We start from the raw sequence: 20,000 nt of genomic DNA, 5'->3' as shown, positions 1-20,000 counted from the left end.
CACACACACTGATAGACATACACACACACACACACACACACACACATTGATAGACATACACACACACACACACACACATTGATAGACATACACACACACACAGATAGACATACACACACACTGATAGACATACACACACACACATACACACACATTGATAGACATACACACATACACACACACACTGATAGACATACACACATACACACACACATTGATAGACATACACACACATTGATAGACACACACACACACACACACACTGATAGACATACACACACATACACACACATTGATAGACATACACACACACACACACACACACTGATAGACATACACACACATACACACACATTGATAGACATACACACATACACACACACACTGATAGACATACACACACATACACACACATTGATAGACATACACACACATTGATAGACATACACACACACACACACACACACATTGATAGACATACACACACACACACACATTGATAGACATACACACACACACACACACATTGATAGACATACACACACACACACACACACATTGATAGACATATACACACACACATTGATAGACATACACACATACACACACACATTGATAGACACACACACACACACACACACACACACACACACACACACACACACATTGATAGACATACACACACACACACACACACACATTGATAGACATACACACACACACACACATTGATAGACATACACACACACACATTGATAGACATACACACATACATACACACATTGATAGACATACACACACACACACACACACACACACACACACACACACACACACACACACACATTGATAGACATACACACATACACACACACATTGATAGACATACACACATACATACACACATTGATAGACATACACACACACACACACACACATTGATAGACATACACACACACACACACATTGATAGACATACACACATACACACACACATTGATAGACATACACACATACATTGATAGACATACACACACACACACACACACACACACACACACACACACATTGATAGACATACACACACACACACACACACATTGATAGACATACACACATACATACACACATTGATAGACATACACACACACACACACATTGATAGACATACACACATACACACACACATTGATAGACATACACACATACATTGATAGACATACACACACACACACACACACACACACACACATTGATAGACATACACACACACACACACACACACATTGATAGACATACACACATACATACACACATTGATAGACACACACACATTGATAGACACACACACATTGATAGACACACACACATTGATAGACACACACACTGCTGCCTCAAGTCGTTCTACTCAAAGGTTATTATAGTTTTGTGTTTTTATTTCTATTCGTTTTATGATGAATTTATTTTTGTTGAAGTTTAGTTTCAGTTAGTTTTCAGACCTGAATTGATGTTTTTATTTAGTTTGAGTTGTATTTCTAGTTTCTCACACACAGGCCAGGGATAGAAGATACTGGGAGGAAACTTACTACATTCTATCAGCCCAAACAGCTGTTAGTTCTTCAGCCAGATCTATTTGACAAGCTTTTTGTTGCTTCGTTTCAGATGGCGGTCTATTGTGCATTTTCTTTTGTATTCTAAGGTAGCAGGTTTTGCAGAATATATTTGTTGACATTTGCAACGAGCATCCCAGCGGGGTTTTGACACTTTTATTTCAGTCAATACTCTGATCTTGAATTCTCTGTTATTTTCTTTATACGTCCATGCTTGGTTTCATTTCCTGCCATTTAACTGCCCCTAATTGACCCGTTGCACAACTTCCGATGACCCCGTTAGAGAACATCAGCATGAAGCAAAGAGCGGTGTTGAATCACTACAAATGGTATTCCCCAAAACACACGCGTGCCAAAACAGACATAATTGATTGGATTGGAGACATTTCCTAGGATTTTCTACCTGCAGCAACACTAGTGGATAATGCTGGAAGTAGCAGTTAAAGCAGAGGGCCTCCAGAACTGGACCAAAAGGCAGGACCCTACACATACCTAACTAGCTAACCCACCATGTTAAGTCTATAGGAATGCTAACAGGCTAACTTTAGCTTCGTAGTGCTTATACTATGTGAAAACACGCAATTTTTATTGAACCTTTATTTATACAGGGAACCCCATTTCAGACGGGTATCATTTTCAATGGTGCTCTGTTGAATTGGTTTCTATATTTAATAGTTTGACAATGTAATTCATATTTAACCACATCTCCTCCCTGGGTTTGTTTGTCAATGTGCGGAATGTTGATCGCAACAAATATGGCCACGCCCTTGTTGCCAGGCTACATAAGGTTAATATAGAGACACACTCAAGTGCTTTAATACACACACACACACACACACACACACACACACACACACACACACACACCGGGCAGGGGTAATGTAGCATGACCAGTCTACAGAGCACAGAGGGTGTCAGGCCATCCAATATGTAGCATTAACCTTGACCTCTGACTCTTAGCAACACATGTTCCCAGAACCTTGACACACTTCCCTGTCCTACCCACACACACCCACACACACACCAGGGTCAAGGGCAGTGTACCCCTCAGTCTACATGTAGTGCTGTGTATCAATCCTTTCTAGAATGATATATTTTTAACAGCGAGGATATTTTGTGAAATAGGTTACGACCTGGTACTGCAGTCAGGTTAAGACCCTGGTGAGGTTGACGAAGTACGCAGATGAGCTTCCCTGTTTCTGACAGTTTGGATGTCGAGGTCCTGGGTTGGCGTGGTTACACGTGTGTGTGTGTGTGTGTGTGTGTGTGTGTGTGTGTGTGTGTGTGTGTGTGTGTGTGTGTGTGTGTGTGTGTGTGTGTGTGTGTGTGGCCTGTTGGATGTACTGCCAAATGATCTAAAATGACATTGAAGGAGGCTTATGGTAGAGAAATTAACAACTTCTATGGCTACAGCTCTGGTGGACATTCCTGCAGTCAGCATGCTAATTGTACACTCCCTCAATGCTTGAGACATCTGTGGCATTGTGTTATGTGACAAAACTGTACATTTTAGAGTGGTCTTTTATTGTCCCCAGCAGAAGGTGCACCTGTGTGATGATCATGCTTCTTGATATGCCACACCTGTCAGGTGGATGGATTATCTTGGCAAAGGAGAAATGCTCACTAACAGGGATATAAACACATTTGTACACAAAATTAAGAGAAATAAGCTTTTTGTGCATATGGAAAATGTCTATGATATTTTATTTCAACTCATGAAACATGGGACCAACACTTTACATGTTGTGTTTATATTTTTGTTCAGTTTAGTTTTTCTTCAGTGTGTGCATGTGCACGCAGCACTCCTTTTCTCCCCCTAAAACAAGGGACCTTTCTCTGTCTCCACTCTCCTTTCCTCTTCAGCTCCTCACTGACACGAGCTAATAACACAATGCCAGGAGAGAGCCCAACCCTACACACACCAACCACACATTAAACATACCAAGCTTGTCCTTTACAGAGTATAGATTGGGTGTAATTAATAATTAAACGCTTGCAGTTGTAATGGGTTGACCCAGCTGAACTGTTCATTAGTCACCAAGGCGAAGGCATCACTCAAACTATTTTCTCCCTCGCCCTTCGCCGCTCTCCCCTGGCAACGAGAGAGAGGTAGCGGGAGCTCTCGGGCTAGCGGCTAGCACCACCCTCCATTCTAGCAGACCAAGGACTTGGAGAGGAGGTGAGGGGATGAGGAGCGGAGAGGTGATGAGGAAAGGAGAGGAGAGGAGATGAGGTGAGGAGCGGAGAGACCCGGCTGGGAATGGGTTGAGAATGGGAGAGGGTGGGTTAGGAATGGTTAGAAATGGGATGGTATGGGCTGGGTTGGACCTGGGCCAGGCTGGGATGGTATGGTATGGGCTGGGTTGGTCTGGGCCAGGCTGGGATGGTATGGTATGGGCTGGGTTGGACTGGGCCAGGCTGGGATGGTATGGGCTGGGTTGGACTGGGCCAGGCTGGGATGGTATGGGCTGGGTTGGACTGGGCCAGGCTGGGATGGTATGGGCTGGGTTGGACTGGGCCAGGCTGGGATGGTAGGGGCTGGGTTGGACTGGGCCAGGCTGGTATGGGCTGGGCTGGGTTGGACTGGGCCAGGCTGGGATGGTATGGGCTGGGTTGGACTGGGCCAGGCTGGGATGGTATGGGCTGGTTTGGACTGGGCCAGGCTGGGATGGTATGGGCTGGGTTGGACTGGGCCAGGCTGGGATGGTATGGGCTGGGTTGGACTGGGCCAGGCTGGGATGGTATGGGCTGGGTTGGACTGGGCCAGGCTGGGATGGTATGGGCTGGGTTGGATCTATGTGACCTGGACTCGACGGAGGAGTCTTTGCCGTCACTCAAATGAAGAGCAAATGTGGTCCAGTAGAACTAGGGATGAGTAGGCATATGGAGGAAGTAGAGGGTAATCTAGTGTGCCAACCAAATACTGTAGATAGACCTACAGTAGTAGTTATGACTAGCCAGGTCTACAGTAGTAGTTATGACTAGCCAGGTCTACAGTAGTAGTTATGACTAGCCAGGTCTACAGTAGTAGTTATGACTAGCCAGGTCTACAGTGGTAGTTATGACTAGCCAGGTCTACAGTGGTAGTTATGACTAGCCAGGTCTACAGTGGTAGTTATGACTAGCCAGGTCTACAGTAGTAGTTATGACTAGCCAGGTCTACAGTAGTAGTTATGACTAGACAGGCCTACAGTAGTAGTTATGACTAGCCAGGCCTACAGTAGTAGTTATGACTAGCCAGGCCTACAGTAGTAGTTATGACTAGCCAGGTCTACAGTAGTAGTTATGACTAGCCAGGCCTACAGTAGTAGTTATGACTAGCCAGGTCTACAGTAGTAGTTATGACTAGCCAGGTCTACAGTAGTAGTTATGACTAGCCAGGTCTACAGTACTAGGTATGACTAGCCAGGTCTACAGTAGTAGTTATGACTAGCCAGGTCTACAGTAGTAGTTATGACTAGCCAGGTCTACAGTAGTAGTTATGACTAGCCAGGTCTACAGTAGTAGTTATGACTAGCCAGGCCTACAGTAGTAGTTATGACTAGCCAGGTCTACAGTAGTAGTTATGACTAGCCAGGTCTACAGTAGTAGTTATGACTAGCCAGGTCTACAGTAGTAGTTATGACTAGCCAGGTCTACAGTAGTAGTTATGACTAGCCAGGCCTACAGTAGTAGTTATGGTTTAAATATTTCTGTATTAATTTGCATGAGATCAAAGGTCCCCGGTTATCATCATCTGGATCCCTCTTCATTTGAAAATGTCTGTATGTGATTTAGACACACACACACACACACACACACACACACACACACACACACAAACACACACACGGGGCTCTTTTAAGTGGATCATTGATATTGCTGTAGCTGGAGGTGTGTTCGGGAGAGAGCAGGAGTGCTGCAACTCACACACACGCCGCGCCACGTTGCCATGGGACTGCTGGGAGTCTGGGGCTCAGGTGAGAGGGTGAAATTAGCTGGAAAATGATTGTGTGTTACTGAACCAGTTTACTGGACTGCCTTTTGTTCATGTATTCTCTCTCTCTCTCTCTCTCTCAACACACATAACTCACCTCTGTTTGGGAGGACAGACAAGGACATTTGGCCTCGATTCTCTAAAACCAAATCTAGAACAAGACAATCTCCCAATTCCATGAATCCACACATCGCTCCTGCTGTCCCTCTCTTTCATTAATCTCTTTGTCTCTTCTACTTGTTGAGCAGCAAAGCGTTCCACTAACAAGAACTCTGCTTTAATTTCCCTAGCCCTGTAATTACGGATCTCATTTTGCCTGATAATTGCACTGGGCCAATCACATGTATATTTACTGCTCGGTGTGTGTGTGTATGTGTTACAGGGGGTTGAGGTGTGTGTGTGTGGTGGGGGGGTGTAACGGCGGTCAGAGAGAAGACACACGGACCGTGGCTTTCATCATCATGCTCATCTCAGAACGCTATACATCAAAGTCTGCCGCTGTCCTCAGCTGGGACCATGAATACATGCATGAGTGTGTGTGTGTTTGTGCGTGTCGTGCATGTGTGTGTCTGCATTTTCAGGTGTGTGTGTACTGTACAACACATTCATGTTTGTTTCGTGTATGTGTGTCAGCGTTTGCGACACAGCACAACTCTGCAGGGAAAATAGTTTGGTGCTCGCTCTCTCTCTAAACGGCGTGTCCACTGAAGCATTTGGCCTGTAGTGTGTGTATGAGAGAGATGTTACTCATCCAAGCAGCAGCAGCACTAGGAAGTAGAGTGATATTAGAGTAAGCCATTCCTTTGTTAGTTTAAATAGGTGCATGTATCATCATTTTCTGGGTTCTGTGATCGATATGTCAGGAATAGGGACAGCTGCCCAGAGGTATTTTAACAGCGAAGCAGCTATTTATTATGGATCCCCATTAGTAGCAGCCAAGGCAGCAGCTACTCTTCCCTTCATAATGTCATTAAGGCAGTTATACAATTTCAAAAACATTAATACATTCCTAACAGAATTCACAACACACTAAGTGTGTGCCCTCAGGCCCCTACTCCACTACCACATATCTACAACACACTAAGTGTGTGCCCTCAGGCCCATACTCCACTACCACATATCTACAACACACTAAGTGTGTGCCCTCAGGCCCATACTCCACTACCACATATCTTCAACACACTAAGTGTGTGCCCTCAGGCCCATACTCAACTACCACATATCTACAACACACTAAGTGTGTGCCCTCAGGCCCATACTCCACTACCACATATCTTCAACACACTAAGTGTGTGCCCTCAGGCCCATACTCAACTACCACATAATGCATGTGTGTGTATAGTGCGTATGTTATCATGTGTGCCTATGTTTGTTGCTTCACAGTCCCGCTGTTCCATAATGTGTATTTTTATCTGATTCTACTGCTTCTATCAATTACTTGATGTGGAATAGAGTTCCATGTAGACATGGCTCTATGTAGTACTGTGCACCTCCCATAGTCTGTTCTGGACTTGGGGACTGTGAAGAGACCTCTGGTGGTATGTCTTGTAGGGTATGCATGGGGTGTCAGAGCTGTGTGCTAGTTGTTTAAACAGACAGGTTAAACAGGTGCTTTCAACATGTCAATACCTCTCACAAATATAAGCATGGATGAAGTCAATCTCTCCTCCACTTGAGCCAGGAGAGATTGACATGACGTATTAATGTTAGCTCTCTGTGTACATCAAAGGGCCAGCCGTGCTGCCCTGTTCTGAGCCAATTGCAAGTTTCCTAAGTGCCTCTTTGTGGCATCTGACCCCACGACTGAACAGTAGTCCAGGTGTGACAACTAGGGCCTGTAGGACCTGCCTTGTTGATAGTGTTGTTAAGAACGTAGAGCAGCACTTTATTATGGACAGATTTCTCTCCATCTTAGCACCTGTTGTATCAATGTTTTGACCATGACAGGGTTACTCCAAGCAGTTTAGTCACCTCAACTTGCTCAATTTCCACATGATTTATTACACGATTTAGTTGAGGTTTAGGGTTTAGTGAATGATTTGTCCCAAATACAATGCTTTTGTTTTTGAAATATTTAGGACTAACTTATTCCTTGCCACCCATTCTAAAACTAACTGCAGCTTTTTGTTAGGTGTTGCAGTCATTTCAGTCGCTGTAGTAGCTGACGTGTATAGTGTTGAGTCATCCGCATACATAGACACACTGGCTTTACTCAAAGCCAGTGGCACGTTGTTAGTAAAGATTGAAAAAAGTAAGGGGCCTAGACAGCTGCCCTGGGGAATTCCTGATTCTACCTGGATTATGTTTGAGAGGCTTCCATTAAAGAACACACTCTGTGTTCTGTTAGACAGGTAACTCTTTATCCACAATATAGCAGGGGGTGTAAAGCCATGACACATATTTCTCCAGCAGCAGATAATGATCGATAATGTTAAAACAGCCCCACAATCTTTTTATCATCAATTTCTCTCAGCCATTCATCAGTTCTTTGTGTAAGTGCTGTGCTTGTTGAATAGCCTTCCCTATATAGAAAATATCTCTCACATACCTTATTAAGCATTTCACACATGTTATCCAGATACTGACTGTTAGCACTTGGTGGTCTATAGCAGCTTCCCACCAGAATGGGCTTTAGGTGAGGCAGATGAACCTGTAGCCATATTACTTCAACTGTATTTCACATGAGATCCTCTCTAATCTTTACAGGAATGTGGTACTGAATATTAACAGCAACACCTCCACCACTGGCATTTCTGTCTTTTCTGTAAATGTTCTAACCGTGTATTGCTACCACTGTATCATCAAAGGTATTGTCTAAGTGAGTTTCAGAGATAGTCAGAATATGAATCATCTGTTACTAGCAAGTTATTAATTTCATGAACCTTGTTTCTAACGTGGGTTATTTTGAGCACTTTTCTGGGATGCTTGCTTGTTTTCATTGCTTTACTGGGAGCTTAGCATAAGTAGATATTCTCATGTTATTTATGTTAGTGGCGGGTGAGCTGCACACATTGGACTTCCTACTAGGGCACACCACCTCAGTGCTAACATTATAAATCTGGTTCATAGACACATTATTGCTGCATACAATAGCTGTAGGATCAGCAGAGGCATTCAGAAGGACATAAATTAGGTTACTTACATTATGTCTACCAATGCCCCTGCTATAATGTACATTTGCTAAAGCATTATGATGACTCAGCGACACAATGGTAGGGATTAACTGAGCTGGGCTTGGGTCATTGATAAGTCAGTCTCAACGCAGCCTTATAATGCTGTGAAAGGATCCAGGAACCCAAATGATCCCATCCTCCTTATAGAACATGTTTTGTTTCCAAAAGGTATTGAAATTGTCAACAAAAGTTACACCCATTGAGCTGCAATAATCACATAGCCAGTTGTGAAGAGAAAGAATCCTGCTAAAGCGTTCAATGCCATGATTCAGAGAGGGCACAAGACCAGATATGAGGGTTGTTTTGTTAGTGTCTAGCAGAGAGTCAATCAGCTCTTTAAAATCCAGTTTCAACTGTTCAGCGCTGCCCTTCATAATGTCATTAAAACCCACATGGACTACGATAGAATCGATTTAAACAGTTCACTCCCCCTTTTTGACTGAACATCCTTTTTTGGGGCTGTGTGTGCCAGTGGGCCGTACAGCCAAAAGAAGCAAGCTGCTCAAGTGCTGTTACACATTTATTTGGTCACTAGGCCATTTATAGGCTTCCTTTTCTCTCATGCAAACACACATTACAGATATTATTTTGACATTCAAGTTTCAAGTTTTATTGTCACGTGCACAAGTACAGTGAAAAGCCTTTCTTGCGAGTTCCTTCCCAACAATGCAGTAATCAATATCAGTAGTACTATAACGTAAACCATAAACACACACGAGAAACAGTTCCAGGGTCAGTAGCTATATACAGGGACAGTTCCAGGGTCAGTAGCTATATACAGGGACAGTTCCAGGGTCAGTAGCTACAGTTGAAGTCGGAAGTTTACATACACTTAGGTTGGAGTCATTAAAACTCGTTTTTCAACCACTCCACAAATTTCTTTTTAACAAACTATAGTTTTGGCAAGTTGGTTAGGACATCTACTTTGTGCATGACACAAGTAATTTTTCCAACAATTGTTTACAGACCGATTATTTCACTTATAATTCACTGTATCACAATTCTAGTGGGTCAGAAGTTTACATACACTAAGTTGACTGTGCCTTTAAACAGCTTGGAAAATTCCAAAAAATTATGTTATGGCTTTAGAAGCTTCTGATAGGCTAATTGACATCATTTGAGTCAATCGGAGGTGTACCTGTGGATGTATTTCAAGGCCTACCTTCAAACTCAGTGCCTCTTTGCTTGACATCATAGGAAAATCAAAAGAAATCAGCCAAGTCCTCAGAAAATTATTGTAGACCTCCACAAGTCTGGTTCATCCTTGGGAGCAATTTCCAAACGCCTGAAGGGACCACGTTCATCTGTGCAAACAATAGTACGCAAGTATAAACACCATGGGACCACGCAGCCGTCATACCACTCAGGAAGGAGACGCGTTTTGTCTCCTAGAGATGAACGTACTTTGGTGCAAAAAAGTGCAAATCAATCCCAGAACAACAGCAAAGGACCTTGTGAAGATGCTGGAGGAAACAGGTACAAAAGTATATATATCCACAGTAAAACGAGTCCTATATCGACATAACCTGAAAGGCCGCTCAGCAAGGAAGTAGCCACTGCTCCAAAACCGCCATAAAAAAGCCAGACTACGGTTTGCAACTGCACATGGGGACAAAGATCGTACTTTTTGGAGAAATGTCCTCTGGTCTGATGAAACAAAAATAGAACTGTTTGGCCATAATGACAATCGTTATGTTTGGAGGAAAAAGGGGGAGGCTTGCAAGCCGAAGAACACATCCCAATCGTGAAGCACGGGGGTGGCAGTATCCTGTTGTGGGGGTGCTTTGCTGCAGGAGGGACTGTTTCACTTCACAAAATAGATGGCATCATGAGGCAGGATAATTATGTGGATATATTGAAGCACCATCTCAAGACATCAGTCAGGAAGTTAAAGCTTGGTCGCAAATGGGTCTTTCAAATGGACAATGACCCCAAGCATACTTCCAAAGTTGTGTCAAAATGGCTTAAGGACAACAAAGTCAAGTTATTGGAGTGACCATCACAAAGCCCTGACCTCAATCCCATAGAAAATGTGTGGGCAGAACTGAAAAAGCGTGTGCGAGCAAGGAGGCCTACAAACCTGATTCAGTTACACCAGCTCTGTCAGGAGGAATGGGCCAAAAATCACCCAACTTATTGTGGGAAGCTTTTGGAAGGCTACCCGAAACGTTTGACCCAAGTTAAACAATATAAAGGCAATGCTACCAAATACTAATTGAGTGTATGGAAACTTCTGACCCACTGGGAATGTGATGAAAGAAATAAAAGCTGAAATAAATCATTCTCTCTACTATTATTCTGACATTTCACATTCTTAAAATAAAGTGCTGATCCTAACTGAACTAAGACAGGGAAATTTTACTGGGATTGAATGTCAGGAATTGTGAATAACTGAGTTTAAATGTATTTGGCTAAGGTGTATGTAAAGTTCCGACTTCAACTGTATATACAGGGACAGTTCCAGGGTCAGTAGCTATATGCAGGGTCTGTTCCAGGGTCAGTAGCTATATGCAGGGTCAGTTCCAGGGTCAGTAGCTATATGCAGGGACAGTTCCAGGGTCAGTAGCTATATGCAGGGTCAGTAGCTATATACAGGGACAGTTCCAGGGTCAGTAGCTATATACAGGGTCAGTTCCAGGGTCAGTGCCAATACCATATTTACAATGTGCAGGGATACTGGAGTGATAGAGGTAGATATGTATAGGGGTAAGGTGACTAGGATATATGATAAACAGAGTAGATGATGATTGTGTGGAAGTGTGTATAAAGTCAGTATGAATGTGTGTGAGCAAATTAAGTGTGTGCGTGTTGGAATGTGAGTAAGTTTGTAGAGTCCTGTTTGTGTGCAGAGTCAGAAAGTCTGTGTAGCCATTTAGCAGTCTTATGGCTTGGGGATTGAAGCTGTTGGTGTCAGACTTGATGCTTTGTTACCGCTTGCCATGCGGAAGCAGAGAGAACAGTCTATGGCTTAGATGGCTGGAGTCTTTAACAATTTTCCAGGCCTTCCTTTCACACCATCTGGTATAGAGGTCCTGGATGGCAGGGACCATTTTAAGTCCTTAGTGATTTGGAAACCAAGGAACTTAAAGCTCTCGACCCGCTCCACTACAGCCCTGTGAATATGCCTACCGTTGATGTGGATGGGGCCATGCTCACCCCCCCCCCCCCTCTGTAGTCCACAATCAGCTCCTCGTCCCTACTGACGTTGAGGGAGAGGTTGTTGTCCTGGTAACACAATGCCAGGTCACTGACCTCCTCCCAGTAGGCTGTTTCATCGTCGCCAGTGATCAGGCCTACCACCATTGTGTTGTCAGCAAACTTGATTATAGTGTTGGAGTCGGACTAAGCACACACCCCTGTGGGGCCCCCATGTTGAAGGTCAGTTTGGCGGAGGTGATGTTGCCTACCCTCACCACCTGGGGTCGGCCCGTCAGGGAGTCCAGGATCCAGTTGCAGAGGGAGGTGTTCAGTCCCCGGGTCCCGAGCTTGGAGGGGACTATGGTGTTGAACTCTGAGCTGAAGGCAATGAATAGCGATCTCACATAGGTATCTAGGTTGGTGAGGGCAGTGTGCAGTGCAATTGAGATTGTGTCGTATATGGATCTGTTTGGGGCAGTATGCAAATTGAAGTGGGTCTAGGGTGTCTGGGATGATGGAGTTGATATGGGCCATAACTGTCCTTTCAAAGTACTTCCTGATTACAGATGTGAGTGCTATAGGGCTGTAGTCATTGTGGCAGGCAGCCTTAGAGTACTTGAGAACAGGAATGATGGTGGTTAGTATGAGATGTGACGATTACAGACTGGGGCAAGGAGAGGTTGAGAATGACTGTGAATATGCCTGCCAGCTGTTCTGAGGATGCTCTGAGAACATGCCCTGGAATACCGTCTGGCCCCGCAGCCTTGTGAGTGTTGACCTGATTTAAAGACCATACTCACATCGGCCTCGGAGAGCGAGACCACACAGTCCTCTGTGCTGGCGGGGGCCCTCATGCATGGCTCGCTGTTGTTTTTGTCGACACGTGCATAAAATCCATTGAGTTGATCTGGTAGAGGCATCGTTGGGTAGATCACGTCTGGGTCTTCCTTTGTAATCCGTAATGGACTGTAGCCCCCACCACATGCAGAGGGCATCAGAGCTTGTATAATAGGATTCCAACTTGTTCCTACAGTATATTGTCCTTTTGATTGTTTGATGGCTCTGCAGATGTCGTAGCAGGACTTCTTGTACTTGTTTGTGTCCTCAGCCATAGCCTCAGGGTGGGCTGCGAATAGCCCTGTGTGCAGTAGCCCTATCTTTAAACTTAGCGCCAACCTCTGTGTTAATCCAGGGCTTTTGATTGGGGAAGCAGAGAACCTTCACTGTGGGGACAACGTCCACAATGCATTTCCTAATGAAGCCGGTAGTGGAGGTGATTAGCTCGTCGACGCTATCGGCTGAGTCCTGGAACATATTCCAGTCAGCGCTAGCAAAGCAGTCATGTAGCATAGCCTCCGATTTGGAGGACCATTTCTCTACGGAGCGCGTCACACGGCAACTTCCTGTCAACAGATAGATTCCCTCTCCGCTCTCCAATTCCCTTTTCACCCTGTTTTCTCCATAAAGACTTTTGGCACACTAGAAAGCATAGAGAACAGGATGGAGCGTCATTGTGTGAAAAATCATATCGTAATAGATTCTCATAGATGGGTCATTTCCATTTGAATTTCAATTCACATCCTGAATTCATCTGTCCACCACTCTAGAAACCCCACAGTCTTCCATTCCACCCTCTCTATCAACCCTTAGAATGGTGTGTGCAGTCTGGTGTGGATAGGAGAGAGATACGGTGTTGATTGGGTCAGAACTCTCCCTAGAGAGTGATAAAGGGGGGAGGGATGAGGGAGGAGCTATGGAGGGGGAGGGAGGGATGAGGGAGGAGCTATGGAGGGGGGAGGGAGGGATGAGGGAGGAGCTATGGAGGGAGGGATGAGGGAGGAGCTATGGAGGGATGAGGGAGGAGCTATGGAGGAGGGAGGAGTTTGGGAGGGAGGAGCTATGGATGAAGGGAGGAGGGAGGAGCTATGGAGGGGGAGGGAGGGATGAGGGAGGAGCAGTTTGGGAGGGAGGAGCTATGGGTGGAGGGATGAAGGGATGAGGGAGGAGCTATGGAGGGAGGGGAGAGGGAGGAGCTATGGAGGGAGGGAGGCCGGAGCTATGGGTGGAGGGATGAAGGGATGAGGGAGGAGCTATGGAGGGATGGGGAGGGAGGAGCTATAGAGGGAGAGGGGAGGGAGGAGCTATAGAGGGAGAGGGGAGGGAGGAGCTATAGAGGGATGTGGAGGGAGGAGCTATAGAGGAACTATGGAGGGATGGGGAGCGAGGAGCTATAGAGGGAGAGGGGAGGGAGGGGAGCTGTAGAGGGAGGGGAGAGGGAGAAGCTATGGAGGGAGGGGAGAGGGAGGAGCTATGGAGGGAGGGGAGAGGGAGAAGCTATGGAGGGAGGGGAGAGGGAGGAGCTATGGAGGGAGGGAGGCCAACATCTACTGGACAACATCTACTGGACCTGGCCTGTGCTCTCCACACACATTCACATGAAATACCCACACACACACACACACACACACACACACACACACACACACACACACACACACACACACATACACACACGTTCAGACAGCATGGTGAAGAAGGCGCAACAGCGCCTCTTCAACGTCAGGAGGCTGAAGAAGATGGGCTTGGCCCTTAAGAAAGGAAATGTTCCTCCTTATATTCTGATTCAGTACTGGGATCGTATTAAAACCACTTTCTGATTTGTGGCTCTTAGAAATGTTTATTTTGCAACTCACATGTAGGAGTGCTGCTTAAAGCCAGTTAATTTGACCGTTTAAATGTCTTCATTCTGTCTCTCACTACAAGGTTCAATATGGTAGTTGACTGTCTCACTACAATGTTCATTATGGTAGTCGACTCTCACTACAATGTTCATTATGGTAGTCGACTGTCTCACACTACAATGTTCATTATGGTAGTCGACTGTCTCACTACAATGTTCATTATGGTAGTCGACTGTCTCACTACAATGTTCATTATGGTAGTCGACTCTCACTACAATGTTCATTATGGTAGTCGACTGTCTCACTACAATGTTCATTATGGTAGTCGACTGTCTCACTACAATGTTCATTATGGTAGTCAACTGTCTCACTACAATGTTCATTATGGTAGTCGACTGTCTCACACTACAATGTTCATTATGGTAGTCGACTGTCTCACACTACAATGTTCATTATGGTAGTCGACTGTCTCACACTACAATGTTCAATATGGTAGTCGACTGTCTCACTACAATGTTCATTATGGTAGTCGACTGTCCCACTACAATGTTCATTATGGTAGTCGACTGTCTCACTACAATGTTCATTATGGTAGTCGACTGTCTCACTACAATGTTCATTATGGTAGTCGACTGTCTCACACTACAATGTTCATTATGGTAGTCGACTGTCTCACACTACAATGTTCATTATGGTAGTCGACTGTCTCACTACAATGTTCATTATGGTAGTCGACTGTCTCACACTACAATGTTCATTATGGTAGTTGACTGTGTTTGTTGACTGTCTCACTACAATGTTCATTATGGTAGTTGACTGTCTCACTACAATGTTCATTATGGTAGTTGACTGTCTCACTACAATGTTCATTATGGTACTTGACTGTCTCTCACTACAATGTTCATTATGGTAGTTGACTGTCTCACACTACAATGTTCATTATGGTAGTTGACTGTGGTTGTTGACTGTCTCACTACAATGTTCATTATGGTAGTTGACTGTTTCACTACAATGTTCATTATGGTAGTCGACTGTCTCACACTACAATGTTCATTATGGTAGTTGACTGTTTCACTACAAGGTTCAATATGGTAGTTGACTGTCTCACTACAATGTTCATTATGGTAGTCGACTCTCACTACAATGTTCATTATGGTAGTTGACTGTCTCTCACTACAATGTTCATTATGGTAGTCGACTGTCTCACACTACAATGTTCATTATGGTAGTCGACTGTCTCTCACTACAATGTTCATTATGGTAGTTGACTGTCTCACACTACAATGTTCATTATGGTAGTCGACTGTCTCACTACAATGTTCATTATGGTAGTCGACTGTCTCACTACAATGTTCATTATGGTAGTCGACTGTCTCACTACAATGTTCATTGTGGTAGTCGACTGTCTCACTACAATGTTCATTGTCTTCCAACAAGACAATGATCCAAAACATAAAGCAAAATCTACAATGGAATGGTTCACAAATAAACATATCCAGGTGTTAGAATGGCCAAGTCAAAGTCCAGACCTGAATCCAATCGAGAATCTGTGGAAAGAACTGAAAACTGCTGTTCACAAACGCTCTCCATCCAACCTCACTGAGCTCGAGCTGTTTTGCAAGGAGGAATGGGCAAAAATTTCAGTCTCTCGATGTGCAAAACTGATAGAGACATACCCCAAGCGACTTACAGCTGTAATCGCAGCAAAAGGTGGCGCTACAAAGTATTAACTTAAGGGGGCTGAATAATTTTGCACGCCCAATTTTTCTTTTTTTTATTTGTTAAAAAAGTTTGAAATATCCAATAAATTTCGTCCACTTCATGATTGTGTCCCACTTGTTGTTGATTCTTCACAAAAAATTACAGTTTTATATCTTTATGTTTGAAGCCTGAAATGTGGCAAAAGGTCGAAAAGTTCAAGGGGGCCGAATACTTTCGCAAGGCACTGTAATTGTTGACTGTGGTTGTTGACTGTGGTAGTTGACTGTAATTTTTGACTGTAGTTTTTGACTGTGGTTGTTGACTGTGGTTGTTGACTGTGATTGTTGACTGTAGTTGTTGACTGTGGTAGTTCACTGTGGTAGTTGACTGCACAGCAGGGTGAAAAATGTCTCAAATTGATTCTAATAGTGTTTGACTATCAAACTTTAACAAACTACCTTTATAATATGATTTTAATAAAGTTTTCATTTGTATTCATGCCTCAAACACATTTTATACTGTGCCATTGCCAAGTAAAATAAACTTTAAAATATAGACTTCAGAGGGCATTCATGTAAAAATAAATGACTGTTGCAATCTGACAGGAAAATGTTTTGCCTTTCATGGCGAAATCTCCTTTAATGTTTTTATTGGAACGAAGATGACCGGTGCCGCTCACACTTGTGCTCACCCGACCCCCCTCACTGATTCCTGAAGGAGATTCTTTTCCTTGACTCCATTGTGCTCGTCCAACAATAGGTGGGGTTCAGGTGCAGCTACCTCTTTTTACTAAGAAGACGGGACAATGTATCGCAGCGTTTAGAAATACCCTCTTTATCAAGGTCAGCCTTTCTCAGCAAAATGTGTTTTAATAACTAGAATTCTATGTAGTTCAGGGTTTGGGGTTTCTCCGAATTGTGGTTTTGTATTCTTAACCAGTGGATACAGATCTAGGCACAGTGATTGTGAGGAATTGTGGTTTTGTATTCTTAACCAGATCTAGGCACAGTGATTGTGAAGAATTGTGGTTTTGTATTCTTAACCAGATCTAGGCACAGTGATTGTGAAGAATTGTGGTTTTGTATTCTTAACCAGATCTAGGCACAGTGATTGTGAGGAATTGTGGTTTTGTATTCTTAACCAGATCTAGGCACAGTGATTGTGAGGAATTGTGGTTTTGTATTCTTAACCAGATCTAGGCACAGTGATTGTGAAGAATTGTGGTTTTGTATTCTTAACCAGATCTAGGCACAGTGATTGTGAAGAATTGTGGTTTTGTATTCTTAACCAGATCTAGGCACAGTGATTGTGAAGAATTTGGATTTTTAGATGTGTGTAATTAAATCTCTCATTTCGGTTATATTTCAAGTTATTCATATGTTTATTAGTAATGTTTGTCAAAGTGGATCTCTTCAACAAAATTAAGAAATGGGTTTAGCTTTTAGTGACAGATTAGAAATCACATTGTGAGATAATTTTTTCCCAGCTTCCATTTTATACTGTGTGGTCTAAGTTGTTCAGTTGTGGCCTTGTGTTTCTCCCAGGACCCTCCTATTCTTCCTGTGGGTCTGTTCAGCCAGAAGTTTGTCCACTTCATCACACAGTGGTGAGTCCAATTTTTTAACATTTGTCATTTAACAGATGATCTTATCCACAGCAACTTACAGTTAGTGCATTCATCTTAAAATAGTTAGGTGAGACAACCCTTATCTCTCTCTCTCTCTCTCTCTCTCTCTCTCTCTCTCGCTTGCGCTCTCTCTCTCTCTCTCTCTCTCTCATTTATCAGCCTTTTAATGTGTTGGTTTCATCTGAACAGAGATGAACCTAAAAACAGAAGCTTAGTACATCAACAGATTCAATATGTTTAAAAATGAAGTTAAACAATTGGATAGAATGCATTTCATTTGCCAAAGACCAGACCTCAACCATGTTCATTTAAAAAAAATCCATCGTCTTTAGTACACTAAAAGCAATCGTTCATATGAATTTAGTAGGCTGTATTTTTGAACTTGATGACTCATGTAGGACATGCATTACCACTGTAGTGCCCTCCACTCTCCTGTCTGATAATGGTGTTGGGTGATAATGGGGCAGCTAGCAGAGACAGGATAACAAGGACAGGCCTTATCCCAGTATACCAGGCTCTCCTGAAGGACAAATTAACTCTCTGATTTGTTTCTTTACTGTAGCAGCACAGCACAATATTTACACTGACCATGTCTCTCATGGTCTGTTGGCCCCCTGTTAGCCAAATGCTCTCACAAATAAACACACACACACACACACACACAGCAGGGGGAAAGTACCCAATGCACTGACCTACCGGCCAAAAGCAGGACCATAACAGTGTGTACATGTTTCTGCATGTGTATGTCCTTGTACGTGTGTCTACACACCGCCAGCTGTTGTTTACCTATCTCTATGCCTTATTTACTCAAACCGGCCAGGTCTCTGTTTCTCTTCTCCATGCCCGCCCCAGCCCTGGCACCAGGTTGGCACTGCCACCTCCCAGGCTATTCTTAGAGGTCCCTGTCCTGTCCCTGGTCCCTGCCCGCTGTGATTCATCACACAGTAACTCGGTTAGCTCCAGACGGACCTCTCTAGAACCACACACTAATCCTTCACAGTCCCCTATGTAGGTCGCCCTGACGAATCTCCACTCCTCATTCTCAGGACTGGCAGGAGCCTCACACAGGGTCAATGACTGTTTGGGTACTTAGTGTGTGTGTGAGCTGGCACTGGTGGTTAGAGTGGTGCTGATGAAGATGGTTTTGATCGGCTTTATTGTTCACATGATAGTAGGCCAGCGCACACACACACACACACACACACACACACACACACACACACACACACACACACACACACACAACATCAAGGAGACCTCTTGTATAAGGAATATGGACTGGTTGTCCACACAGTTTATTGTTAAATTGTACTAGCCATACCATTTGCACTGCGTGGGGCTCATAGTGTAACAAAAGCACCATTGGGACAATCTGGCAATTAGGCTTGTCAGGTTTGTCAGTAATGTCCTTGGATGCTCATTAGGAACAAATGCTCATTAGGAAATTACTTATAGAAAAATGTAACTAATGAACCAAAAAATGAAATAGTCTTACCTTTGAAAATGTCTCTGTATGCTTAAACAACATTGTGATAACTGTGCTGTTCTCTCTGTTCAGCATGAAGAGACTCCCTAAAGAGAGACCTGCTCCCAACAACCTTATGGTGAGTTACCATGTTACAGACTATAGAAACCTCCTAACAACCTTATGGTGAGTTACCACATTACAGACTATAGAAACCTCCTAACAACCTTATGGTGAGTTACCACGTTACAGACTATAGAAACCTCCTAACAACCTTATGGTGAGTTACCATGTTACAGACTATAGAAACCTCCTAACAACCTTATGTTGAGTTACCATGTTACAGACTATAGAAACCTCCTAACAACCTTATGGTGAGTTACCACATTACAGACTATAGAAACCTCCTAACAACCTTATGGTGAGTTACCATGATACAGACTATAGAAACCTCCTAACAACCTTATGGTGAGTTACCATGTTACAGACTATAGAAACCTCCCAACAACCTTATGGTGAGTTACCATGTTACAGACTATAGAAACCTCCTAACAACCTTATGTTGAGTTACTACGTTACAGACTATAGAAACCTCCCAACAACCTTATGGTGAGTTACCATGTTACAGA

At 43.8% G+C, this 20,000-nt stretch overlaps 1 protein-coding gene across 2 annotated transcripts in view; it reads left to right on the top strand.

Moving 5' to 3' along the window:
• Positions 1 to 20,000, top strand: part of LOC106596840 (dual specificity mitogen-activated protein kinase kinase 5) — a 167,753-nt gene that overhangs the window by 135,148 nt on the left and 12,605 nt on the right. For both annotated transcript variants that reach the window (XM_045707998.1, XM_045707997.1), the window contains 2 exons: positions 17,824 to 17,885; positions 19,465 to 19,510. In XM_045707998.1, coding sequence (XP_045563954.1) covers positions 17,824 to 17,885; positions 19,465 to 19,510 — 108 coding nt within the window. The remainder of the gene's footprint in view (positions 1 to 17,823; positions 17,886 to 19,464; positions 19,511 to 20,000) is intronic.

This window comes from Salmo salar, chromosome ssa26, assembly GCF_905237065.1.
Source record: "Salmo salar chromosome ssa26, Ssal_v3.1, whole genome shotgun sequence".
Taxonomy (NCBI): domain Eukaryota; kingdom Metazoa; phylum Chordata; class Actinopteri; order Salmoniformes; family Salmonidae; genus Salmo; species Salmo salar.
This window is presented reverse-complemented; position numbering and strand designations above follow the sequence as displayed.